This window comes from Chelmon rostratus, chromosome 9, assembly GCF_017976325.1.
Source record: "Chelmon rostratus isolate fCheRos1 chromosome 9, fCheRos1.pri, whole genome shotgun sequence".
Lineage (NCBI taxonomy): Eukaryota > Metazoa > Chordata > Actinopteri > Chaetodontiformes > Chaetodontidae > Chelmon > Chelmon rostratus.
Window position 1 is genome coordinate 16,586,978 of NC_055666.1, and position 27,397 is coordinate 16,614,374.

Below are 27,397 nucleotides of genomic sequence, written 5' to 3' on the forward strand. Positions count from 1 at the left end.
GTGGGCAGGTTAGGTAATGACAGATCAGTCCAAAGTTGAAAGCAAGAGAGTCTTTCATGAAGGCAAAGAACAATCTGGCACTGAGTGAGTGTGGGACAGCAGCTTAAATTCTGATTGAAAATGAGGAACAGGTGAGTGGACAGGTTAGTGGACAGGTGTGCGTGGGCGGCAAGGGGAGCAGTTAAGAGAATGAAGGCACTGTGATACAAACCCATATGTTGCGTATATTTAGCTGCAGCTGTCCGGCTGGAGACAATCGGAAAAGAAAATGTTTCAGGTCGATGGGCTAATGTACGATGAGCAAACAAACCAGTTTTCCTGGTATGTCTTGATGGCAAACCAGGCTTCTTGGATTTTAACCCTCCCCACAGTCTGTCATTCAATCGGTGCACGATGAGCCTGAACGTTCCAGGGCTGGTGGTGATGATGCTCTTCTACCTGCTGGTGCTGGGCACCGGGATCTGGGCTTCCATGAAGTCCAAGCGGGTGCAGAAGAGCAGCCAGGCAGACCGGACGGAGATCACACTGCTGGGTAACAGAGGGATCAGCCTGGTGGTAGGAGTCTTCACCATGACTGGTGAGTTTGTGATGCTGAAATGCAATACAATTAAAGAAAGTAGCCTAACTTTGTGGAACATCTGGATGGACATTTTTATATTAAAGTTAGAAGGACTCTTGATTTCACACTAAGTCAATCGAGGTTGAGGTTTTGTGTTGCCAAGTTGTATACGCCCAATATAGTTGCATAACCTAATTATAATCATATCACTTTGGCATAGCTTTAAATAGGTCAGTATGAAAAGACAAGCAAGCTAAAACGTTTTGACTCTCTATGTTTTGGCTATATAGCCAGTGTGTTGTTCAGCATTTATTCTGACATCAGAGTCTTTAACTATATAATTATCATTACAGCAACTTAGTTTTGCAACCTTTAACCTGTAGCCCTTTTTACCAACAATTATTAGATGAGGGGGTTGATCTCATGTCTTTTTTTTAAACTCGCCCTCCCCTACTCGGTGAAAAAAAACACAAAAGACCACAACTGTGGTCTCACTGTATGTTCTTTTTGATGAATTTCATCTTTTGTATATAATCATGGAACATATTCTTTATAAAGTGTTATATGATTTTTCAAATGTACAATAAGGATATGATACAACCCATCTTCCAGAAGAAGTTCAGATGCTGTTGCAAAAAAGGAGCATCCTGGAAAGGCTCAGTCATTCACAAGGAAGGATGGACCGAGGTTCACCACTTTGAGAACATGAGATTGTATAAAGGATGTTACTGCTTGAGCTCAGGAACACTTTGTAAAACTGTTCAGTAAACACAGCTCGTTTGCAAATTCTGTTTTTATTTATTTACGTGTCCGAACTTTTTGACAATCTAGGTTGTAGTTTCTTTTGAAAAGGATGAGCGACATCATCAAGAGGCCATCAGCGAATCAAGATTTCCTTTTAAAAACAACACAGTCACAGGAGCTACAGCCAGTCACATGACTTCAAACAAAGTGACTGTGCCTCATACCTCAGAGATTTAAATATTACATCCAATTTTTTGGTTAAGTATCTTACAAAATGTCAAAAATTGTGTGTGTGTGTGTGTGTGTGCGTGCGTGTGCGTGTGCGTGTGCGCGCTCCCTACAGCTACATTTGTTGGCGGGGGCTTCATTGTCGGTCTGACAGAGGCAGTGTACACTCCAACCATGGGACTTACCTGGGCTGTCATGCCAGTAACAGCAGCCCTGTCTTTCATCGTTGGTGAGACAGTTTTTCAGCTCTTTTTTCAGGGTTCATTGAGGGTTTGTTGTGCCAGATATGGCTTCAGATGTGCTACATACTGAGTGAACGGGTATTATACAGGTACCAGAGAATGACCAGGATGTCGTCAGTCGAGTTGCATTGACATGACACCTCTGGTTCTGCTGCATCAGTTTTGATACTTTGTGAGTCTGTCTTGAGTCTGATAATGTCATAGGAGTGCACTGTTAAATCAATGGAGTTCTCTTGTAAACAGACAAATGCAGGCATGCCGTGCATGCTGTGACACAGATCAACAGTATCTCCCTTCGTGTGATTCAATTTTTAAGGTGGACTCTTTTTCGCCAAGACAATGAGAGACAGAGAATATGTGACAATGATGGACCCTTTCCAGATCAAGTATGGAAAGTTAATAAGTGCAGCTCTGTCTGTGGCGTTGCTGATATCTGACATCATCTGGGTTACAGGTACTCTAATTGGCTTAGGTAAGCAACTCTGTTGTTTGTTTTCCCTGAAAGTCACATTTTACAATAATACAGTTAATGTTGTTATTTTATTGTAACTTGGCAAACATACATGATCTCCTGGAAAATTATTTTTCTTTTGATTTGAAATGTGATGAAACCTGTCCTTAATTTGCTAACACGCTGGTTATTATGCACCAGTGTAATTCAAAGGTTCAAACAGTTTTAACAATAATTGATCGTGACCAAACTCTGTTGTTTAGGTGAAGTTAAAAAAAATATCTATCCAAACTTTAATTATAATGATGTGCACATCTAAACAGAATGAGGAATTATTATGAAAAAGTTGTTACTTCATAGGTGCGACAATGAGTGTGATCCTGGATTTGTCCTACACCCTCTGCATTTGGATGTCTGCCACAGTCGCCATCGTCTACACACTGCTGGGAGGCCTCTACTCTGTGGCCTACACAGACATCATCCAGCTCATCCTCATATTCTTAAGTTTGGTGAGTTCCTCGCTTACATAGAAAATGACTTCTTCCAATATCTTATAATGAGATAATTCATCATGAAGCTTGTTTAGGCTAGTTTTGTACTGCACGAAGTTCAAGGAAATCTTCCCCCCCAAGGAATAAAACATCTTGTCTCTTATGATGTCTAGTGAAAACCCTGCAGTGCCTCCATGTTATCCTGCCAAGCCTTGAACCTTCTGCTCATCACACCAGCATACAGTGTGGATAGTCTAAACTACACAGCTGTCAAACTGCTTTTCTTTATCTGGTGAATATGCATGTTTTAAGATGTTTATGTCAGTGGTTCATTGTTGTCTGCAGTGGCTGTGTGTCCCCTTTATCATGATGAACCCCCATTCTGCTGACATCACTGAGACTGCTTTCAACTTCACCTACCAGGCCCCCTGGATTGGTTCAGTGGATAAAGAAAGAGCATGGAGGTGGATTGATAACTTCTTATTACTGGTGAGGACTACATTCAGTAATTTAGTACTGTTTCTTATTTTTCCTGCAAGTGCAGTCATTGATGACTACTGGAAGAAGGGTGTCATGTAAATAGGCCTTGTCGAGGACATGTCTGTAAAAATCTCTCTGGTCCTCTGGGTTCTTTTAATGAAGCAATAGGAGAAGATGTTGAGTCCAAAAAATCTGTTTTATTCTAACATCAATAGAATGTGCAAGGTTACAGAGCTCTGGGTCTCAACTTAACCTTTCCCTGATCCACAACAGAGTTGGGTCAGTTCATGAAGTCTGACACACTACCTCTCCCTGACCCAGTATTTTATAGACAGAACATGAGGAAATGCTGAAACAGTCGTTGGCTCCTCCTCGTTGCCGTCGGGCGCATTCTCTCCTCTGTTTGCTTATCTTCGAGAATCCAATGTCACCAGCCCAGCAACCTGTTTGCAAGGACAAATCTAGAAAGACAACCTTATCCCTGAGGCCAACCTGTTCTATCTTAAGTCGAGGGCCCCAAGATGTCTCCCATGCCAGGCCTCTGTCTCAAAACCTCCTGTTCTAGGTCACACTGGCCTTAGATATATTTTGCACACAAAGAATCACTCCTCGTCTAAATCACTTCTATGAATAATAAAGGAAAAACTTAACCGGGAGAAGTAGAATTTCTGTTGATTATTCAGTCACACAATCCATTCGCAGACAATATGAAAAAAATCAACATATCAGGATCCAACTATCATTAATGTAAGCATATGCATGTAATCTAACTATTAGCAGAATAAATTGTGTAATCAAACTTATCAAAGTATAGGAATATGACCCAAATATCCATCAGCCTTGCTCCCTTGAAGACATTATTACATATCATGGGAAGAAAACACAGATGTAAATGATACAATTAATGATGGCTGACTTCCATTCAGCTGTTTCAGTTTCAAGGTCCTGGCACTGTTCACGCTGCCTCACTGTCACGCTGTCATGACTGACTGGGACAGAACAGAGTTATTGTTAAGGTCACGCCTGTGCTTTACTAATGCCCTAAAGCTATGGTCACGGTACATTTCCCTTCAGTGAAATTTACCTGTGCTTTACCTGTCTAAAAGGCTCAGCGAATGATCACATTCTGTTTTATTTATGTTTTACACAGCGTCCCAAATTAGGGTTGTACTAAAAAGGTGATGAAAGTGCTTCTATTGGCCAACGTAGCACATCTGCTCAGTCAAAGTTGAACTCCCACCTGTGAATCCAAAGGAGCCAGACCAATAGAAGTGAATGGGAGACAGAGTAAATATTTGTCTTCTTAGCAGTTAGAGGTTAGCATTAGATTACGGTAGCATCGGTACTGGCCACTACCTGGAGCATCTCCTAAACAGGCCTGGGTCAGTTGAATGTGGCAGTGCTGTTTGGATTGTGTAGGACAGGCATCTCAAACCGGTTCCATAAAGGGCCGCGTGGCTGCAAGTTTTCATTCCAACCAAGGAGGAACACACCAGGCTGGAATCAATTAATCAGCTGATCTCAGTCTTCAGCTGATAACTAAGTGATCCCTTGATGTTGATTGGTTGGCCTGATGTGCTCCTCCTGGGTTGGAATGAAAACCTGCAGCCACGCGGCCCTTTATGGAACCGGTTTGAGATGCCTGGTGTAGGAGAAGTGTGAACTGACACTTGGGGGGTGACTCTGGGACGCCGGAGTTCACTGCCTAGCCTCCTGGAGGTGTCGTGGGACTAAGTAGGCGAAACACTGTTGAAGGGAGGTTTCCACCTGACGACCCCCAGAGACGTGTTAGGAATCACTGCTCTTTGGCATGTATGGAGGCAGATTAGGGGTCCAAGGTTCTTCACTGAGAATGAATCCTCTTTTTGAGCACAAGTATCTTGTGTTTAAATTAACTGTAGGATAGAAGTGTATGGGACCACATGCTGACACATCAAAATGTTGGCTTTAGCCCTGAGCGTCCTGGTTAACTAGCGTTTGAGATGCTGACAATGTGTTTGTAACATTCCCCATTCGGACCCAGCTGGGGACCAATTTGTTGCATGTCATCCCTCCTCAATCTCACTCCCTTCCTATTACGTCTCTTTTGTAGATATCAAAAAAGACACAAATGCATGAAAAAATGCTCAAAAAAGAAAACTTCCACTGATAATTAATTTATTCATTAATGTACTTCTGTTTTGGCAATTAATAAGGGGAATAAAGACCAGATTGCACTATGAAAATGTATCTTAAAAAAAACTTACCAGTGGCCTGTAACTGGTAAATTAAGTTCTGTCACAGAGGAAACCATGGTGTGAACGCTGAGTGTTGAGAAGCTGACGCTAAACGGCACTGCTGGCTGTAAAAGCTCAATAATAACAATAATGTTTTATTGCCCACCTGGCTCTTGTCTTTTAGATTTCAAAAAATAACTTGGACATCCCTTTCTTCACTCCATCTGCACGTTTTAATTTGGAAAGCGAGAGTTCCCTGTTATTTAATGTGTGATATGTGAAAAGGATGACACTCAACAGTAAGTAGTGAAAGAGTGGTTTTGTTTGTTTTCCATGAGACTCTTGGTAACCTGGGATATCAGGACTTCCACCAGAGGACCCTGTCAGCTTGTTCGTCAGCCACAGCCAGGATCATCTGCTTCATTGCAGCACCAATCATCTTCATACTTGGATTCCCATCTGTGCTGATTGGAGCGGTTGCAGCATCAACAGGTACAGTGATAGAATTGAATAGGGAACAATGAATGAAGGCTTTAATTCAAACATGTAACAACAGAACAATATTAGCTTAACATGTCTGAAAAGGAGAAGCTAGCTATATATATATATATATATACACACACAAACATATATACATACTGTATATTGTATGTATATATATATATATGTGTGTGTGTGTATGTACATACATATATACACACACATATATATACATACACCCTTTCACAGCTTCACCCCACATATAGAAGAAAACCTTTTAACTTGCAAAGATAAGGATGTTTTAAATTCAAATCCCCCTCAAATTATAACTCGCATCTCTATTAAAAAATGATTTACCAGGAAGTAGGTCATTTATTGCTTTGTACATTATTTCAGCAGTTTGAAAAAGGAACCAGGTCAGTGAAATTTAATACATTTGATTTTAAGAATAGTGATTTTGTGTGGTTCCTGTAACCTGAATTATGAATGATCCTTATGGCTCTTTTTTGCAGTATAGACGATGATTGAGTTGCACATTTATAAGTATTGCCAGACCTCTACACAGTAAGTTGAATATGGAAGTGAAAAGCTCTGGAGCTCAAGGCTTTAGGACTCAAAAGCAGACACAAATCACAGGAACAAAGACGGTTGAGCACGGAGGCTAGATTTAATAATCGAAAAATAATCAGGTTTTCAAGGGTAACAAATCTTGGCAAGGCAACAAAAGATTCTGGGTATTTCTTAAGCAAAACAAGATTCTCAGAAGCGCTCTTTAGCAAGGCAAAACACTGGCTGGTTCACAGGACAAGGTATTCAAGACAATCCAGCACAGGACAAAGGAAGACAGGGACTATATATACACAAGTTAACGAGGAACAGGTGGAAACAATTAGGGCGGGGGTAGACAATCAGACAGGAGGGAAGGACACCAGGAAGTCAAGGGTCTGAAACAAGAGGAGAGAAAATAGGAAGTGCATGACAAGACCTGATGCCGGTGAACAAAACACCTGATTTCTAACTTATTTTGTGATCTATTATTACACCAAGAAACTTGTTTTGATGAACTCTTTTAATGTCAACACCATCTACCTGTATCTGTACTTGAGTATTTCTATTAGAATTGCCATATAACATGATTTTTTACATTTCTATAAAGAATAAACAGTTTTGGACCGACCCCTGGGGAACGCCCCAAACAATGTCCAAGCATGATGAGGAATATTGTCCCAACTTCACACATTGTTTTCTGTCTCTTAAATAACTACTCATCCAGTGCAATACCACCCACCTGATCCCATATCTACAGTTTATTGATTCATATGTTGATTAATTGTATCTTAAGCTTTTTTAAGATCTATAAATATTCTAATTGCATACTGTAATTAATGAACTGTGATCCGAACCCGTGTTGACTGTCAGAAAGTAATTTATGTTCTTTGAATTCATGAATTTGTCCTATCTCTTACTGAATGGTTTTTCTGAACATTTGGAAAATTGTGGAAGGCCTGTAATTTGTGAAGTGATGTCTATTCCCACTTTTATATAGCAGCACAACTTAAGCGGTTTTCATTTTGTGTCAATAAGGTATGGAGGGTAATATTATTGTCTAGTACTATTTTTAATATGTCCCATATTCCTTTCATATTGTTTTTGTTATTGTTTAATATTTTACTATGGTATTCCATCCTACAAACCCTTATAATGTTAGCTGACTTATTTTTATATTTTTTTAATGTATTTTTTATCTCAATAGTTCTGTTTTATGAATGCTCTATAGAGTGTATTCTTCTTTTTACAGGCATTTTGCAATCCCTTTGCGATCCATTGTCAATCTGTGCATTTTTGTTTTCTGCTTTATTTTTTTGTAGGTCAGTTTTTTATCATACAATAATTTGAATATCCTTAAAAATGTGTCATATGCATTGTCAGGTAATTTTTGTTGTATACAATATCCCAATTTTGTGCCAGCACATCATCAATCATGAGGCTATGATCATTTATGTCACATTTTTACATTTTTGATGTCAGATTGGAACACGACCCTGTACGGCTCCCCGTCCCCATTCGAGCGTGGAGAGGCAAGTCAGGTTCTGCCCATTGCTCTGCAGCACCTCACTCCACAATACATCTCAATCATCGGTATCGGAGCTATAGCTGCTGCTGTGATGTCATCAACAGACTCTGCTTTACTGTCAGCCGCCTCCATCTTCACAACCAACATCTACAAGAACATCCTGAGGACAAAGGTAAGAGGAGGCCTGAGGGGAAGAATAAACTTGTGGTTATTTCTTTTTCTGTTTCAGCTGCAAGTCTTTTTCCCCCTGCAGGCATCAGAAACGGAGCTCCAGTGGATGATCCGTGCCACCGTGGTGTTGGTGGGCTTGGCTGGCACATCGCTCACCTTCCTACATAACAGCATCATGGTTTTCTGGATCCTGGGCTCAGACATAACCTACACCATCATGTTCCCTCAACTTGTCTGTGTCCTCTTCTGTAAGATCTCCAACGGCTTCGGCTCCATCATGGGCTTGCTAGTTGGAGTGTTGTTGAGAGTGCTGAGCGGTGAGCCATCGATAGGGTTGCCTGTCATTCTCCACTTCCCAGGTTGCACTCTTGAAAATGGCGTATATGTCCAGCGCTCTCCTGTGAGAACTATCTGCATGCTGTCCACCATCTTTACCACTCTGTTGTTCTCCTACCTGGCTTCACTGCTCATTAATAAAGGAGTGATTCCTGAGAGGTGGGATGTTTTCAAAGTAAAAACCCCAAAACCACCACAAAACCTACCATTAATGATCAACAGCACAACAAAAACAGATGAGGAGACATCTGAGGTTCAAAATGAGACTGAATTCATATTGGTCACAAATCAGCAGGACTGAAATGGAAATGATTTGATGGGACGCTAAACATATTTTTTATGATGCTGTATTCTCGTAAGTGAAAGTCCTCAGATTACCTTTTTGTAGTAGCGAGTAACATAACGTGTTAGTATCACAAGTAAGTAATCAGTTATTCAGCTGCATTTTCAAAGAAGCAATGTGGTACTTCTTGGGCATAGCTGCATAGAAGTGGGAGGTGTCTTGTCCTGTGGTCTCAGTGCACATGTGTAGCTCAGCTAGTGAGATGGTGGAGGGAGAAAACAGCCTTCTGTCGTGGAAGTATTGCCATTATTTTGACTTTATGGGTGAAAGGGACAAGAACAGTGCAATGGAATACAAACTATGCCTGGGTGGTTTGTGTCTGTCGGCTGCAAAGAGCTCTACCTCAATTTTGAAGAAGCGCATGCAAGTGAAGCACAGCTCCACAACATTCAGACACCCTCTATTTCTATTTACTATTACTACTTTCTATTCAACTTTTTCATTGCAGTTTACTTGCAAAAGAAATTACATGTTGTACAAACTTGTTAGGCTATATACATTCTACTAATGTATCCTCTTGATCTTATGTTTTCTTGTAATCAAAAAAAAAATCAATGATAAGAGCTGTAAAGGGGTTATTGCATCTAAAATTAGATTATGTAATGAAGATAACTATAATTAGCCTCCAGAGTTACAGATTATGAACCTTAGACTAGACACTGCACGCCCTGCTTCCTCTGAATAATGTAACCAACATGCACAAAGAATCGCAAAGGGGTTTTTATTTCTGGTAATGCAAAAGTACTCTAATAAATTACTTTTCTCATGATATAACATTACAGTAGTAAGTTACTCTTAGATGCCAGTAATCTTGCAATGTAACAAGTTACTTTTAAGTGTTACCGAGCACCGATTATCATGTCTCTATTTTTATACCAAATACTTAATCTTTGTAAAATTGTAATATTAGCCGCAGGATGTTGAAAGAACTCATCGCATTACTTGTGACAGAGTATTTCTACATGGCGGTAGTGCTGCCTTTACCTAAGTAAAAGACCTGAGCACTCCACTATTGTGCTTTGGTGATTAACTGAGCTAGTTAACTTTACTTTTGTGTTTTAAATTAATCTACCTTAAATATTTGCAGAAGCGGACATGATTGTTTGAAAGTGTTAGCAGCCTCCGCTGACATCTCGGCAATCTTAATTTTGTCCGTTACCCTGCGCCGTACTTCATTAGAAAACAAGGAAGTGCCTGTACAGCTGCAGAATGATGGTCAACTGCGAGAAGTAGCTGTCCTTTGGTTATCTTTACAGTAGCGTGTAAGGTGAGATGATGCATGGCGATTTATCCATCACGTTTTAATCTACCAAACCGTTAAAATGTGTTGACATGTTGAATTGAACATAATGAGATTCGTGTGTGAGAAGGTGTAGTTAGCATGGCGACGTTGCTAACTCGATTAGCTGTAGCCACAAACCGTTAACGGTCTTCTGTAATGAGCGTTTGTTAGAGGTCCGTTGAAAATGTTCCACATTAATGACATCTTCTAACCTCGACGTCTGCACGAGCTAACTTTTCTGAGCAGCGAGGCAGAAATGACAATGAAACGCGGTATTTAACGTTAAAATGTTCTCACAGTGGCCGGGAGGTGGTTGCTAATATACAAACCAAACTTATAGTTTCGAATGAATGTTGGCATCGCCTTCAATGTATCGGCCAAGAGTAAACAGAGAGACAAGTATTCGAAGTATAACATTAGCTACAAAACTCCAATCTTAAGGAAATTCTCTTAGACACCACTAAGTAACAGGTTAGTATAAGTAGCAGGCCGAGACAAGGTGTCCACTTAGCAACAAAAATAGTCAAACCTTTAGGTCTTGAGCCAAATTTCATTATGTTGATTTGCATCCGTTTTATAATGGCACAGCCTAAGACTTTATTAGTATTTAATGTGGACTGGTCCATCTGCAAGATACCCAGTGCTACCCCAGCAATTCAGAATTGCACCTCCATAAAGTTAGGAAACTTACCATAAACAGATTAGCTGAAATATCCTGACTTTTCCACCCCTAGTATGTTTTAAGGTCCAAAATAGTTGGATCCTACAATTCCCATAATGCAACTTCATAGATTAAGAGACTAAGCAGATCTTGTTAGAGCTGAAAAAATATCAGGGACAAAGAAAACAGACACTGCATAGGGAACTCAGCTCGACCCTCCCTGCCGGGGAATTGCCCACATTTTTAATCTTCATTTAGCACTGGCTTTCTGTTTAATATTTGTAGTCTCCAAGTCAAATCTGAAATTACACAAGTGATGTGTCTCAGTGATTTTATAAGGCTTGACAAAGCCACTAAAGGTATGGTACAACTGTCTACACAGCCTGTATTGTATACTTTAGGACTAGGAAATTGAATTTGACATGTAAAATCAGTGACGGGCCTATTTAAAGGTCACTTACATTAGCCTATCAGATTAGTTCACACTTAATGTCAAGGAGGAATATGAAGAGGAGCTTGAACTGATGTGTCTGAAATACTATGCACTCCCCTCCAGCAGATTCTTTGCGCTTTAATTTACATTTTCTTGCTAATCTCAACAGCTGACTAGCTCCATTACAGAAATGGAGGCTGGAGGTGGAGAGGAGAGTCTGGACGAGCAGGGGGCTGCGGCAGCAGCAGAACCAAGCTTTTCTGGACACCGACAGACTTCTGCAAAGCAGGTTTGGGCTTCGCTGGAGGAAGCAGCCCAAATGAAAACAGAAGGAAACGCTTTCTACAGAGAGAAGAACATTCGCTCTGCCATCGGGCGTTATCACCGTGCTCTGCTGGTCCTCAGAGGCCTTGACTCAGATGTGATGACATCAGTGAAAGGATTTGGACCTGAGTCACCTGCCCTCACTCCTGAACAGGAGGCTGCACTGAGAAGCACACAAGTGGACTGCTACAACAACTTAGCTGGTAGATAAAACATCACAACCATGCAAAGTCCAGGGGTAAAAAGATCTGATTTAAATATATGCCAGGTTTTGTAAAAATCTATTCAAGTGGTAGCATGTCATCACTAGTTTTATGTAGAGATAGCATAATAATTTCATTGGGAACATGCCCTACAAACAAATGTCATCGCAAGTCAGTGATGCTCTGAAAAGGTGCCTTCCTTTATAACAGAGCTTTTTCGCTGCTATAGCATATACATAATTGGTATTACATATTTACATATATCTCTTTCAGCCTGTTTGCTGCAAAAACAGAGTGTTGACTATGCGCGTGTGCGGGAGTACAGCCTGAGGGTACTGCAGTGGCGACCAGGTGATGTGAAAGCACTGTACAGGGCAGGAGTAGCCACTCTGGAAATGGGAGATGCACAGACTGCCAAACAGTATCTCACCCAGGCCTGCAGTGAGCAGCCGAATGGTAAGAAAAGAGCTGTCACATCAGAATCATCCACAGCAGGTTTAGGCCATCCTCCATATGAATAGATATTTATATTGACATCAATGAATTTCTCAGTGCGGTCTCGCCTTCACTGGCTGTGCAGCGTCAGTCCTCTACACAGGATGCTTTCAGCCACAGTAATGTTGCACTCGTGTTTTGGCAGCAGCAAAGTCTAATACGAGGTCAATATAGTTACATGACTCACCGAGAGGAAAATAGACTTTGGCTTAGAGTGCGGCTCAGACAGCATTTTTCTCTCCAAGCCTGACCCAGAGAGTAGTAACTGAGCCCAGCCCAAACCCGACGGGCATTCTGTTTTTTATAAGCCCGATCATGTAAACTGAAGCACCAAGTTCAGCCTGCATACTGCACCCTCTGTCCACATCTCATTGCAAGGCTGAATATTAATAGTAAATTGTAGTTTGATAGTAGTAGTAGTTTAATAGTTTGACATTTTGGGAAATACACTTATTTTTATTCTTGCCAAGAGTTAGATAAGAAGATGAATATTATCTCATATTGAACCATTAAATCTGAAGCTACCCTTAGCATAAAGACTGTAGAAACAGCCAGGTAAAAATCTGCCTACTAGCACATCTAAAAAATCATCAAAAATCTTGTTTTATTTCTTCTTTTTTTTGCATCTTGCTTTTTGCTCAAGGACATTTGGCTCTATCAGAGTACTGCTGGATACATCATATCCATGCATTTAATATCTCTTGCAACATTGTGCATATTTACTCTTAGCCCTCTCTTGCATATTTGAATACCTGTTGAATAAGGTGTGCTATTCCAAGAAAAAACTTCTTCATTTTTCTGTTGCAGATGCCAATGTAAGGAAGCACCTGCAGAGGGCTGAGGAGAAACTGAATCGGGAGTTGCAAAAAGAGAGGGCCATGTACCAAGGCATGTTTTCCTCCAGCCTGAGGAGCAGCTCCAGAGAAGGGATTAACCAAACCAACAGAGCTGGTGAGGGAGTTTAGCCTGCCAGCTCAACCAGCCAAATAAAGCCTCGACCTGAGAGAGACTGTGTTCAACCTCAAGTGATCACAAATCAACTAAAGAATGTTCACACATCTTGAATCACTAATCATGTTACCGTGTCTCCTTTAGGTGCTGATAAGTTGAGCGTAGCAAAGAATTGTAAATCATTCAGACTACTGGAACGCAGTCAATAGGAAAGTAAAAATGTCGCTGCTGAAAATAGAAAGGAGAGGACAGGAAAGTTGGTTTCCTAGCAACACGGAAACAAAGTTGTTTTTTGAGCCCAGAAGAGCAAGAGTTTGGATATTTCACAAAATGCTCCTGAAAGCTAAAGTGAGGTTCTTCATGCACTACTCAACATTTTGATTTTGCCTTCATGATTGCAGTTGTCTGGTCAGTGCTTTAATGTTGATTTTGTGAGTTTTCAAGTAAAATATTTTTTATAAATACTGTTCATGCTCAAACGTCTTTTTAAAACTTATTTCATTGTAAATGATTATATATTAAGTATTTCAGCCACAGAACATGTTTAGTTAGAAGTTTCTTTTATTTATCGTAAGCCATGAGAAGCCACATTTTGTCTCAAATAAATCATCAATATTTTAATCGTTCAATATTTATCTGAAAATCCTGAGCACAATATCAAGTTAAAGAGTATTTGCCTGGTTTTGGTCATTATCTGGCCAATATGATTGTACTTCAGAGGCAGTATTGCCCATTAAAGAGAAATATCACATTCTCACAATAGCTATAATCACTGAACAAGTCACAGAGCAGCATGCAGAAGGGGAGTGTACACATACACATTCATACTAATGGTTACAGGAGGATTCAACCAATGTGTAATGAAGCTGCTAATAGCCAATATTATGAGTTCATAGTCAGTATTCTTTAAATGAAGCTGCTTTTCAGCCACAAAAGGACCCAGAACAATGTTGTGATGTCAAATCCTTTGAACCAGCATTCACACTATGAAAAACTCTCACTTAAAGGTGTTTAAAAAGTTTGTAATTATTTGTGGTTTCTAAAAGGAATTACACAGTTGTCACCTATGGTTTCTTCACTGACATTTCTCTGCTGGGCCATGCAGCATCCTACAGTGGTTGCTTGCTACTGTCGGGTGAAGAATTAACATTAATACATTGTCAGTGAGGAAAGTCTTTGGGAGTAACAGTGCAATTGTTTGGCTACAAAGCACTCTTGTTTATGCTGCAGAACCTGTTTGGAGCAATTTCACGTACATTTTTTAGTTTTCGGGGGCTAAGAAAAGTTGTGATGTCTTCAAAAATTTAGAAAAAACATTACCACAATGAAAAACATGAGCCAAAAAACAAAATTAACAGTTAGGTTTTACTTTATGTGCCTGGGAGGATCTTCCATCATATTGGTGGTGGATGAAAGGACTGGCAGATATCTTAAAGCCAGTAATATGAACCAGTGTATGCGTCTAACCAATCGTACATCTTTGAAGCTTGAAAATTAAAAATTGGCACATCCTTTAACGTGAAATATAATACCAACCACCACTGGTGTTTTGAATATGACACTTGAAAGATGTTACAGTGATGTTCATTTATTGTACCAGAGTCATTTCTTGGATGGCTTCCGTTTGAGACTCAGGGACCTCATGGAGCCAAACACTCTCCTCCCCAAGTCCCTCAGTGATCGAGAGCGCTGGAGGGGCAACCGGGGAGGAGGAGATGGAGAAAAGGAAGGGGACGAGAGAGGGGAGAGGGAATGGCAGCTGCCCTCCAGGCTCTGAGAACGAGAGAGGTTAAAGAGGCTAGCGGTGGAGGACAGGCGTTTGTCTTCCTCCTTTGCCCTCAGAAGTCTGACCCCTTCTTCTTTGCTGATGTACACGCCACCTTGCCCCACGTCTAATGAGGAGACCCAGTGTGCCCGCTTCGTGGGCTCGTCGCTGTGGTTACGAGGCACCAGCAGGCCTTGGGACTCACTCCTGAACAAGGCTCTCCTGGAAAGCCTAAGACTGGAGCTGCGTCTCTCCCCTTCTTCCTTGCCTCTTTTCTTTGAGAAGATGGGGGAGTTCTCCACTTTTGGCCTCCTGTCGTTGCTGCTAGATGAAGCCTTCAACTTTCGATGCTCCCTCCTCCAGCTTCCGATGCTGTTCCTCCTCCAACCGTAGCCATATTCAGCTCTGTCCATCTCCTCCCTTTCGCTTTCGGACTCTTTGCCTCTGAAACGTCCCTCAAAGCCCCTCCAGAGTTTGTTGGAGGCCTTCCTGGGTGGCTGGGCTGCTGATCGGTCCTGGTCCTCACCCCAAACGGAGCTATAGTCCTCTCTCTTGGCATAGCTGCTTACTGTGGCTGCCCTGATCAACTTGTGTGAGGCATGCTTTCCTCTATAAAGCCCCTCCCCCTCCACCCTCTTCCAGCCGCCGCTACCCCCACTTCCTCCCCCACTCTGCCGAAGAGATCCACCCCTTGGTTGGATGCCGCCATGCTCCAAAGGAGAGCTCCTTGTATTGGTGCGAGGCAGGGAGCACTGGAAGGGCGCATCCCGTCGGAAAACAGAGAGCGGGGTGGCACCCAGAGGGGATGGCTGGAGAGGCCGGGGAGGGGAGCGGCCCCGGGGGGTGGGGCGGGAGGCCGGGGAGGAAGCTGTGGAAGAGGGAAGGTCGGATGAGGGAGGGATATGCTGGTAGTGGCAGTGTGAGGAGTAGTGGGGAGAGGGAATATGGATGGACTGATAAGGGTGTATGGGACTGCTGGAGTGTGAAAGAGGAGGGGTGAGGCTGGACTGAGACTGAGGAGAATGGGTGACACTGAGGGACAGCTGTATCGGTCTCTGCGGATTCAGGTCTGTCAGTCTGGTATAGTCGTGTGACTGATCAGTCTGGGCTGTCAGGTGAGTTTTACTGTGACCCTTCACCTCGCCCGCAGTGTCAGTTTGGAAGCAGTCAATATCCAACTCCACACCTTGTTCCATTAGTCCAACCACAACAGCCCTAGAGAGGCCAGAGAGGCGGGAGATCTCTTCCACCATGGGGGAGTCTTCGCATAGCATGGGACTGGAGCTGGACTCTTGGATCAAGCTGCTGCGCTGAGACCCAGGAGCTGATCCAGAATTTGTACCAAACACCGATGGTCCTGTCTCAGGAGGAGCACTGCTGCTCCAGTCTAATGAGCGACAGAAGGCAGATGACCCAAATCCAGGACTGGATCCAGACCCTGAGGTGACCTCCAGGGAACTGCGGTGGCTCAGGCTGCTTGGACATGTTGAAATGCGAGGGCGAGTCCTAAGTGCTGGGGTGGGTGTAGCAGAGGAGAGTGATGTTGCAGAGGCTGTAGAAGATGCAGCAAAGTCGCTCCTCAAAGCTCCACAACTGCCATTTTTGGGATTGTCATCTAGCCCCCGGCTAGAGTTTAAACCAGGAGTCAGGTTCAAGTTGAGGTTCAGATGCAGATTTATGTTCAAGTCCTCTCCAGTTGCAGAAGGAAGGTTACCCAAGTTGATTGAATTCCTTGTGGCTTTTTTCCCGGTAGTGCTGAGGCTGACTCTGGCAGAGTTTCCCAGCAGCGACTTGCAGGGAGTGATGCTGAGTGCACTGCGGCTCTCAAAGGCAGAAAGGGACTGGGTTGAACCATGACTTTTGCCAGGAGTACAAAGGCCTCTGTGCGTGACTGGAACATGTGTGGCAGCTGAAGTGAGATCAGAGGTGGAGGAGGTTACCCGGCTGTGGTACTGGCGAGCCAGTCGAGAGATGTACTGCTCCAGATGGGTGAAGGAGGCCAAGGCGGGGGGCTGCTGAGACTGGAGAGGCTGAATTGGATCAGTGCTGGACTCTTGCTGTTCATCTAGTTGGGGTCCTTCAGGGCTTGGAGAGGCTGATTGCTCCTGGCCCTGGGAGGTGAAGAGGGGGCTCTGCAGGGCGACGGCATGCAGCGGGCTGGGATAGGGGTACACCTCTTTGGTCCGACGGGACACCAGGTCTGTGCAGTAGCGAGGGTCCAGCTGGGGTTTTGGATGGAGGGAGGGGGCGGAGGAAGAGAAGGTGGGGTCGAGAAGTGGGAGCACGGTGGAAATCAGGGACTCACCGAGTCCTGAGCAGAGTTCAGACAGAAAGCTCAGACCAGTCGCTTCAAGGTCACTTTGGACTGTAAAGAGACAAGAGAAGAAGAATTTCAGACAAATTTTTATTTTAGATTGTCATTACCAGAACAGAACAGAACACTACTTTGAACCACCTTCAGTTGACCTTTTTTAAACCAGCTTTGGCTGGAAATTTATATTGGAAATTCCATGTAAATTCATATTTACATGGATGGATTTACATCCATGACATGGGTCTACTGTTTGCACCAGCTCACCTGAAACTGGCATCCCTTCTGTTGGTTTACCATCTTCCGGTCTGTTCTGCAATGCAGGCTGCTGCTGCTGCTGCTGCTGCTGCTGCTGCTGCTGCTGCTGCTGCTGCTGCTGCTGCTGCACCTGCACTGCACCTTCTGACCACACGATGTCAGTGTTGTCAGCAGATGGAGGAACCTGCTCCCACAGCTTCAGGGGTCTGGCTGGTAGCACTGGTCCTCCCTGAGCAGCATCACTGGACACAGAGTAGCAAGAGTCCGAGAGAGAGCTCCCACTCACTGAATAGAAACCTGGACAAGAGAGAAGAAAATAATTTTTGTCTTATGCTAACATCTAAGTAACAATATCCAACAATTAAACAATATCCAGCATCACTCATGATATAGACCTGATAATAGGGCCACAGAGAGTCCTGACCTCTCTGTTGTGCTGTAAAATACTGTCCATTATTTCACCTATATTATTATTAATTCCCTTAATTAGGGATTGAACCTATTGTTTGTCCTACTCCTATTTTCTGTTGTTTGTAGTTTTATATGTAGTTTTATTTATTTATATATATGGGTAGTGAGTAGGGTCAGTAAAATACTACACAAACTCAAACTTCTTTAACAAATTCCCAGTACTGCAGTGTAAAGCCACAACAGCTGTGAACACCTCGTTCTAAAAATAACACCAAAATTAAAATGTCAGATATGCTAGACTTAAAGGTTAAACATCAAACCTAAAATGCCTCTCAGGTTTTTAGGTTTGAGTTGAATTACCTGTTGAGTAAAGAACTGTATAAAAGAAGGCATATATGAGTACATAGCAGGGAGAGGAATGCTCGAGTTTGGCATAGAGACGCAGACACCACAGTTATACAACAAGAGTGAATAAGAGTTTGGCAACAAAGGCTGAAAAGTTGACTGAGAGAGAAATGAATGAGTTGGTGCCAAGTCACACAGTGCAAGTAAACAAAAGTAAAAAGAGTACTGTTAATGTTTAATGGGACTTCTCTTACACAAGGTGAGCTGTAGTCATATCAGAAGGTGACAAACTGTTAGTCATTGTTCAGGTCAGTGCAGCGGACCACACACTGTTGACCACTGAACACAAGTGCTTAGGTGTGTGTGTGTTTACCTGAACTAGGTCTGGAGTCACTGTCCAGATGGATTGTACCACTGGGGTCCGGTGTTGGGGGAGAGAGCAGATCAGAGGGGGCGTCCCAGGACAGAGTAGACCAGCGTGAGTTACTCCCCCTACCAGATGAGGAGTGGACCGTCCCATCCCCTGAATTACTGCTACAGTCCTCTGGGCTGCTCTGACAGGGCAACACCACTATATCCGAAGGAGACGGAGCCTGAAAAAACAACGTGTGACAGGTTAGACCTGATCTATATACATATACAAAAGCAAATATTACAGTATATTTGACCAAAACATCTAAATTATGTGACCATGACAACATGACCACATACTCTGACTATATGCACATACAACATATTTGAGAGAAAGTCTTCTGTGATATGGATAAAAGGCCAACGAGGTAAAAATATTTAGTTCATTTTGCCCAATTAGAAAAGACAAATAAGTTTGAAAACATCTAGCATTCACGGTGACACACATATTCCAAGCAGAAAAATGAGAACATTTGAGATATGGATTAGGTGAAATAGATTAAATCAATATCATGATATTAATAAGATTGAAGGTTTTCACTCTTTATGTCACACAGAACCCACCTCGCTCATTTTATCAGTTTTTAATTAAACTTTATTAGTATTGTCCATAACGGCTAATACTGAGTTATTGTCCAGCTTTGAGTGTTCTTCTGCAGGGTTAACCAGGGTTGCATGTTTTCTGGCTGCCATTACTGACAGCAGAATATCAAGGAAGCTAGTATTCTGGGTACTGTACCGCCTAAATGTCAATGGAGGTCAATATTAAATAATTATAACAATCACAAGTGTATATTTTCTGATATTGATATGTCTTGTGATTTATGTATGGAAAACCCCATAAAACAGCCATCAAAGTCAAACAGCTGCAGTCAGTGGACAGCCCGAGAAAGATTATGAGGGAGACCATATTTGAACAGTGGCAGTGATTGTTTTCTCCCCCCAAATAAAACTACTTCTTACCATGTGACCAAAATTCCATGACCAAGTTTCATGATGGCAAACTAAACTATCTCCATGACAACTGAGCAATTTCTTCTGCTCAGGATGTGAAGTCAGTGGATCTTAGCATGATCAAACTACTGTTTCCAGTGTTGGGAAGAAACCCTCAAGCTCAACATGCACTGTATGAAATAAACAAGCAGATGGTGTTCCACTGTCACGCACGAGACGGGAGACCAAACCCCACCCCATTTTATTGCTTTGCATGTTGTGTATTGTACCTCCTGACAATATACTATAATAATGTCCTGGATGCTGTTTTCTTTACTAACATTAATATGATCCTCTATTTTTATTATTGGAAGTTATTTAGAATCATCCATTTGGACAATAGAAATTTCAGTAGCAAAAGACTCTCTGATCACAATATGATCCCACCAGAAGGTATATACCAGCAGGTATATTGATTTATTGCCCAGCACTTTATGGAGATCTTAAATAAGAGAATGTTAAAATTGAAAATCACTGTTGTGTTCAACAATAAGCAGTGGTGGGAGAGAAAAAAGTACCAATACAACAATGTAAAAATAGTCCATTACAACTTAAAGTCCTACTTAAAGAAGTATTATCAACTAAATGTAAGTATCAAAATAAAAGCACTTGTTCTGCAGACAAATGTCTTCTGTGATGGGAAATGACATCTGAAACATGAGCAGAGGCCCCAACCAGACACGGTTTCAGTGTAAGACCTCATCAGACAAGCTTAGGAACCACTGGTTTACTCTTTAATCGTTTCGTGCATTCAATTGATTTATTTATGTTTTTTGTGTAAAATCAGAATCTGCAAAGTTGCATGAGGGGAAATATTTACAGTACATGTACCTCAAAATTGTACCTAAGTGCAGTACTTGTGTAATGCAATGCAGCCCCTTTGTATTGCCTGTCTCTGTGAGAGCAGAGACACAGTTAGACCCGTGTGAAAAGACATGAAGGGTTGTACCTCCATGATATAATTTACCAGAAACGCGCTCCAGTGACGTCACAATGCTTACCGGAATGAGGCCCCACACACAACAGCAACAATAACAATCGTCCCGTCAAGTAAGCAAAGTGCCTCCATTTCCTAGATTAGTGAGGGCTTGGTAGAGTAACCCCCGCCTGTAATTATCCTCCAAATCCCCAACCCACCCCTGCAGGACAGCAGCCAAGAGGAGCCCCTGCATTAGACTGATCGAGCCCAGACAACAGAGACACTGTGAGTGGCACTGATCAATCCTCTTGTTACTGAGGAAACAATACAGGTAGTGACTCACTGCTGGGGCGACAGGAGGGGAGGGATTCAGAAGATAATGGGAGAAGACAGATGACGTAACAAAGAGCAGCCAGAGCAGCAGAAGGGAAGAGGGGAGGAAGGAAAAGGAGCAAGAGCTTCACACTTTGACCTGTCTTAGGCTTATCTCGCCTCTTCTGCTGTGACACCAGGAGCCGCCGCTCGCTCCTGCGCCCTGTTTTCATTCCCTCTCTTCCAGTGAATGTAAAGTGAGTCGTGGCTGAGTGGGTGACCACGAGCCGACAGAGTGAGAGGGACCAAAAAAGAGACAGGGACTGGGAAATAAGAGAGTGAGTCACTGAAGGCAGCGAAGGGAGGGTGAGGCGGGGAGGGGGCGAGCGGTTGCCGGGTGAGAGAGAAGGGCATCTTGAAGGGCCCCCCACCTCCCCCACACCCTCCCCTCCCTCCCACACTTCTGTAATATCCTCCGAGCCAGCCGCCCCGTACTCACCATAGCTACAGCTGCTCGCTCTCTAACTCTCGCTCGCCTCTCCTCCCACACAGAACCACAACAGCACAACAGGCCCAGCGAAATATTTAACTCATCCTCAGAATGAACACACACAATCCAGCCTTGTTGTGACTCCCGCTCGCATGTATGTTCTGTCGCCTGCAAAATCCCACTCGCTGCAAATGCACTTCTGCATTTGTAACAGTTTCTTTTTTTTTTTACCCCCCCATGAATACATTCTCTATCTCCCTTTTCTTCCACAAACCTCCAGCCCCTCATATTAGCACATAATGCATTGCACATAACAGGATATAATGTTACACACAAACCAGTGTATGATCAAATCATAGGAGGCTGACAGACAAGTGGGTGGGGGTCTGCCCAGAGCTCTGTAATATGATACTCCTTCATGAGTGGGAGCAGCCCCTCTGGAACACTACGAACACAATGTATGAGGTCGATTGGATGATAATGCTACAGTGATTGCAGCTGCACAAGCAGCACACCTCCTCTTAATAAGTGCATTATGTCATTACAGCGAGACAAATTGCAGCGGTTGCCATGTCGAGGCAGAATAATTTGGTCAAACAGTGTAGGAAGGAGCAAGTGTTTGGTGAGAAGTACTCGCTCGGTGCAGTGTTTATTGTTTCATGCATTATTAATGCGGTATTGAAATTTAAAGACAGCCCACGCTGTGCATCTTCATCTCCACCGGCGAGCGGAGTGACGCTCTCCAGCTTCTTCTGAAACATTCAGGTGAATCTTTCATTGAGCATGAAAGTATCAGCGTTACAGACAACTTTTTTTTTTTCACGGTGAGCTCAGAAGGATCCCGAGGCCATGAACCAGAGACAAAAGCTGTCTCACTCCACATGTCAGCGTAATGGCTCTCCGTGTAAGATGATGCTTTCCAATGCTAAACCTAATTTAAAGACAGGCTGCCTTCAGTGGGAGAGCCCTGCAGATGGTGTGGACACATACTGTATACTACTACACTACACACACTTCTTTTTATTATCCATTCATCTGCTGGTTGTTTTCTCAATCAGTTCATGTGTCATTTGGTGCATCGGTTCCATGAACACCAGAGTAATGTCATGAAATGCTTCATTTTGTCCAACCGACAACCCAAAACTTATTCAGTTTACTCTTCTGTTAAGACTAATTTTCTCATGTTATCAACTAAAACCTGTGAGTTTTTGGCATTCTGTTGCTTGAAAGATAAAAATAGTTGCTTATGAATCAGACCGATCGCTGCAGCTCTATTGCATACGTGAAGTAAAGGAAGCTGTTCCACTTCCTGTCTTCTGTGTGGTTTCTTCAGCGAGGAATTTTTCATTTTTAAACACTGGAATGGCGACAATCAGTATTTCGCCAGTTTGGCCTTGACACCCTTTCTGAAGGGTTGCTGATGTGTGAAGCGACTCAAATGTTACACGCTGAGAACTCAAAGTTTTCTTCTAGTTTACACAATACAGAATACTTAATTTCGAAATCAAAGCTGGTTCTACTTGCAAGCCCAGAACTAAATTATTTATGCTCCTGAAACATATTTGTGCAAATTAAAAGTGTTTTCCTTCCACAAGCAGGATTGAAGAAGCATTGGTTTCGCTTTTTTTTCCTGCGTGCCTCACCAACACATCACATGGTTGAAAAGATGAAAAGAGTCATTTCAAATTGCATTGTTTCATCACAGGTGACACCATACAGCCATAATAATCCTGACCTGCCAAATATGGGTTTGCACAGCGATAACTTCTGCCCTCTCTGTGCTGTTAAAGAGAGAAAAGGTGAATCACATTTCAACAGTTTGATTCCAAAAAGAAAAAACAAAGCTGGTGTTAAAGTAGAGCACATTATGTTGTGAGTCATCTAATCCTCGGCTGACAAAATAGTTACACTTTAAAAGCGGAGCAGCCTCTGTTCTTCAAAGCAAACAGTAATGAATTTCAGGTAAAAAAGGATCTAATGTGTGTGGATGAAAGTAAGCGTATAACTTCTCCACCTTTATGGTAGTAAATAACCAGCAGGCGCTCCAGCTACTCTCCCTCCCTCTTCTCTCTCCAGCTGCTGCTGTATTATGGCCACTTTTGCAACAACAAGAACACCAATTTGTCTCCATTTATGCAAATGTTTTGTGTGTGTGTGTGTATGTGTGTTGGCGGAGGCCGGCCCGGGCAGAGGGCAGGGAGCCAGGCTGCTCTGCTACACTGGCAGCTCCCTTCAGAGGTGAGAATGAGCAATGCTGCTCGGCCTCTCCGCAGGACATCTCCGCACCACAGGGGGAAAACACAAGAGGAGATGTTGGTAGGTGGGCGGTGAGGAAGGCAGCACATGGCGAGCCACACTTCCATGCAGATGCCCTCGCTCTGATGGGATCACAATCTCTGTCCCTGCGCTGCTAAAAACAGATTTCATCGCGTAGAGTAGCTCTCCTCCTCCTTTGATTTAATATTATTTTGTCAGATAAATACACCGTTCTGCGAACTGTGACCTCAGCTGTGGCCCGATTCAGACTGAACATGTATTATTGTGCTGCAGGCTGCTGACTAACGCGACTCATTAGTATCAGGCGCACACGTTCACAGTGTAATAACACTCTGTGCAAAGCAGCCGGGGATGAAGTATCTGTTACTTTCTCAGAATAACAATTTAATGCTATCAGTGCAGCCAAGGATGACCCAATCGATGTCTGAGGTGAAAAACTCCTCGGCACCAGCAGGCCCTGAACGCAACATGAACCTGTGTGTCACTTGTTTATCAAATCTGTAAATGATTTAGAGATAATCTATGACAGACCGACTCACAACAGAATCACACGAACAGCACTGCACTCTCTGTGCAAAGCAGGGAATCCCCTTAAAGTTGAGGTCCATGGAAAAAATGTCAGTCATGGATTTGTTGAAGATGTTTTGGTCTTAAAGAGCAATTTTGCTGCTGGAAAGAGGATCATTTCATTCAAAAAGGCTGTCAATGCAGTGGAAAAATGCAATTATTGTTGAAATTGGTGCCCTATGATTCAAGAAATGGTTTGTGGTGTTTCCTAAAGCTGAAACTAACCATGATTTTCAAGAATAATCCTCTTTTTTTTTTTTTGCAAAAAATCTTGATCAGATATTCATCACAGTTTCCCAGTGTTCAGGATGACACCTTCAAATTGCTTCCAACCAGCAGTCCAAAACCGAAATGTAGTCAGATCATTCTCCCAAAAGACAGAGAAAAGCAGCAAATACTCACATTTAAGAAGCTTTAACTAGAGAATGTCTGACAATTTTGCTTGAAAAATGACTTAAACAACTCAGTCCTTATATATAGTTGCCAATTATGTTTCCTCCGATCCTCTAATTGACTCATTTTTCAGCTCTAGTCCTTCCTGCTGCTCTGAAGATTCAGTATTCTCTTGCCAATGCCTGCTTTAGATTAATTAATTTATACGTCCCCCGTTTCTAATCATAAAATATTGCTGGATGCACTCCCAGTCACTTTTATCCTCTCCTTTTCAACGCACTTCACATCGTGATGTCGTCACAGGTTCAAATTTAGTTCATGTTCGGGAATCAGAGATCAGACCACCTGCAGCCTCAGTATTCAGGCCTCAGTATGGGACCTGTTCACATCCTGTCCTCCTGTATTACATGTCAACCTACATTCCCCACATTCTCAACACAAAAAACCTGCGTGTGCATTTCAGGACACAGTAGGGAAGTGGGCTACTGTACATAGCATGTGGGTGTGTTTGAAGAGATCACACATCCTAACCTTTCTGTCACACTGCGCTGGAGCGGTTCACAAGATCAAGACTGCACCTTCTAGCTCAGGACGAGCTGAGGGACAGTGATGGAGTCGACAGTACCATCATGATGTGATCAGGCTGATCTGAATGCAAACTGGGTGCCAAAGTGACCTTTACAGCTGATGAGCCGACGGCCAGAGCCAAGAAATGCAGCAGTGTGTGGTTGCTGGCTTGCGTGCATCTGATTTTAGCGCCTGTATCCCACCACATCCTCCTTTGTAACCTTGAGGCAGGGCACAGAGCCAGCCAGACAGGAGCTGGTCCTGGTACCCTGACCTCAATGACATTTGCTCCATGTGATGGCCTCACTCACTCACTCACACACACACACACACACACACACACACACTGCTGCTGTGTAAAATGATCGGCTCATGCTTGGATGGTCTCTGGCACCATCTCACTCAGTTGGGTGTTCAGCTCGCGGCACAGCCATGCGCCGCCAGGCAGCGATAAAATCTGTCTACTTAGCCGCAGAGGGACTGGCTTGTTGGCAGATCACCATCATCCCCGCATCCATATTTAATAATCACGTCATGTAGAGATCCGGGCTGACTGACCTGTTGCCTGCGGGATGTCGCAGAGCCATGTTCGCCATCCGAGGCGCCGCTCTCCTGGGTTCCGCTCCCCTCCTCCGCCGCCCGCGGCTCCCCGGCGCTGGGCGCAGCCGACACTCGGTCCTCCAGAGCGGCGTCCACCATCTCCAGGTGCTTGCACCTGAGCACCTCCAGCTCCAGCACCCCGGCCAGCGTCGCTTTGAGACGCTCTCCGATGCGGACGCGCTCGGTGCCCGACCACAGCGAGTTCACGCAGCCTCGGCGGCCGGCCATCCTCGTCGGGGTGCCGGCGGGCGGAACGGGGGCGCACCGCTGACCGCCGCTCAGTCGCCGCGCAGTGGATGAGAGGCACGAATGGGCTAAGCTCCTGCTCCAGGTAGAGCAACACGGGTCCGGACGAGCGATGGCAACATAGCAGCCGCTTGAATTAACGCAAAAAGGGAAATATAATCCTCACCATCTAACGTGCCATGCAGCCTACAGCCTCACGCAGCCCTGCGGACTGGCACAAGACTAGAATTAATGAATTCACCGGCACAGCGAAGGAACACCAACGAGCCGTGTCTCATATTAATCCAGGCTTAATTTCCTGTTGACACCGTCCTTTTTTTTTATGTCCCTCCTAAGCTTCCCGGTCCAGCGGAGTTACCATGGTGCTGCGCCCCGTACGCTGCGTCCCCAATGAGACAATGCAACAGACGGACGGAGGCTGATAACGTTACATGTGGGAGCAGGCAGGCGGAGGAGGAGCCTCTGCACCAGCGCTGCACACCGATTGGTCGGGGAAGTTTTTCGAATGGACGCGTGGGGAAAAAAGAAAAAAAAAATCCCAAGACTGTCCAACTTGCACCGCACAAGATGTGAGAGGACAAATAGTCACATTCCTGCGGTGTTCCCATAGAGCTGGTGAGGATAAGAAGTGACCTCATCGTGCTGTAATATATTTTAATCACCAGCGGTTTCATTGTAGGCTGTAGTAGTAGGTGTATCCCCCAGGGGCCCCAACACCCAACTACTGTTAGGGAGTAGGCATAAATAATCAAATTAATGATGGCTGAATTCCATTTAGCTGCTTCAGATTTCAGGACCTGTTATTGTAGTACATGCTGGCTCACTGTCTTACACTCACTTGAATTGAACTGAGCCATAGAACTGTGCTTTTCCTACCATGACAAAAAAAACCTATTTGCAGCACAAATACAATATCTTTATTTCCCAAATCATGTGGTCCTGTCTCTCACAAGGGACTGGTGTCAAAATCTAATTACAGATCTTGTTATTATGCTGCGTGATCCCAAGTAAAGTGACTACAAACTACCTGACAAATTGTAAGCATGGGGGTGGGCATTATTCCAGAATAGGAGCACTGTTTGGTCTGTGTGCAGTCTGCTGTGTGCACAAGACTTTTATGGCCACTTGGAGGCAAAAGATAACATGCACAGTGTACAGAGGATGGCAGCTTGGCAGTGGGTCAATAGGAGCTAACTTTTGTCTGGAGCCCTCCACCAGGTGAAGCCGGACATCCTTCTGTTAGGTAAGAATATTAAGATTCTCACTCAAATGGTTCGAGATTTTATTGTTATGATTAAATTTGTCGGCTACTTGATCAGAGATTTCTGTTATTTTGGTGGATGCAAACTTGATGGCAGTTTCATTTAT

At 43.4% G+C, this 27,397-nt stretch overlaps 3 protein-coding genes across 3 annotated transcripts; 2 read left to right on the forward strand and 1 right to left on the reverse strand.

The window, feature by feature from the left end:
• The first annotated feature begins 393 nt into the window (after positions 1-393).
• LOC121611865 (high-affinity choline transporter 1-like) lies at positions 394-8,773 on the forward strand. Its single transcript, XM_041944579.1, has 8 exons — positions 394-577; positions 1,647-1,760; positions 2,090-2,245; positions 2,585-2,733; positions 3,061-3,204; positions 5,750-5,903; positions 7,920-8,137; positions 8,219-8,773. The coding sequence occupies exons 1-8, from the start codon at positions 394-396 to the stop codon at positions 8,771-8,773; spliced, it is 1,674 nt and encodes a 557-aa protein (XP_041800513.1).
• Positions 8,774-9,998: 1,225 nt separating this feature from the next.
• Positions 9,999-13,732, forward strand: ttc9c (tetratricopeptide repeat domain 9C). The gene is made up of 4 exons (XM_041944009.1): positions 9,999-10,082; positions 11,361-11,718; positions 11,992-12,174; positions 13,021-13,732. Exons 2-4 carry the CDS (start codon positions 11,382-11,384, stop codon positions 13,176-13,178), a joined length of 678 nt encoding a protein of 225 aa, XP_041799943.1. The 5' UTR covers positions 9,999-10,082; positions 11,361-11,381; the 3' UTR covers positions 13,179-13,732.
• Positions 13,721-26,307, reverse strand: si:ch211-168f7.5 (ataxin-2 homolog). Its single transcript, XM_041944008.1, has 4 exons — positions 25,742-26,307; positions 18,628-18,847; positions 17,508-17,795; positions 13,721-17,294 (listed from the first exon to the last, which is right to left on the reverse strand). The coding sequence occupies exons 1-4, from the start codon at positions 26,009-26,011 to the stop codon at positions 14,767-14,769; spliced, it is 3,306 nt and encodes a 1,101-aa protein (XP_041799942.1). The 5' UTR covers positions 26,012-26,307; the 3' UTR covers positions 13,721-14,766.
• Between the last annotated feature and the right edge of the window lie 1,090 nt (positions 26,308-27,397).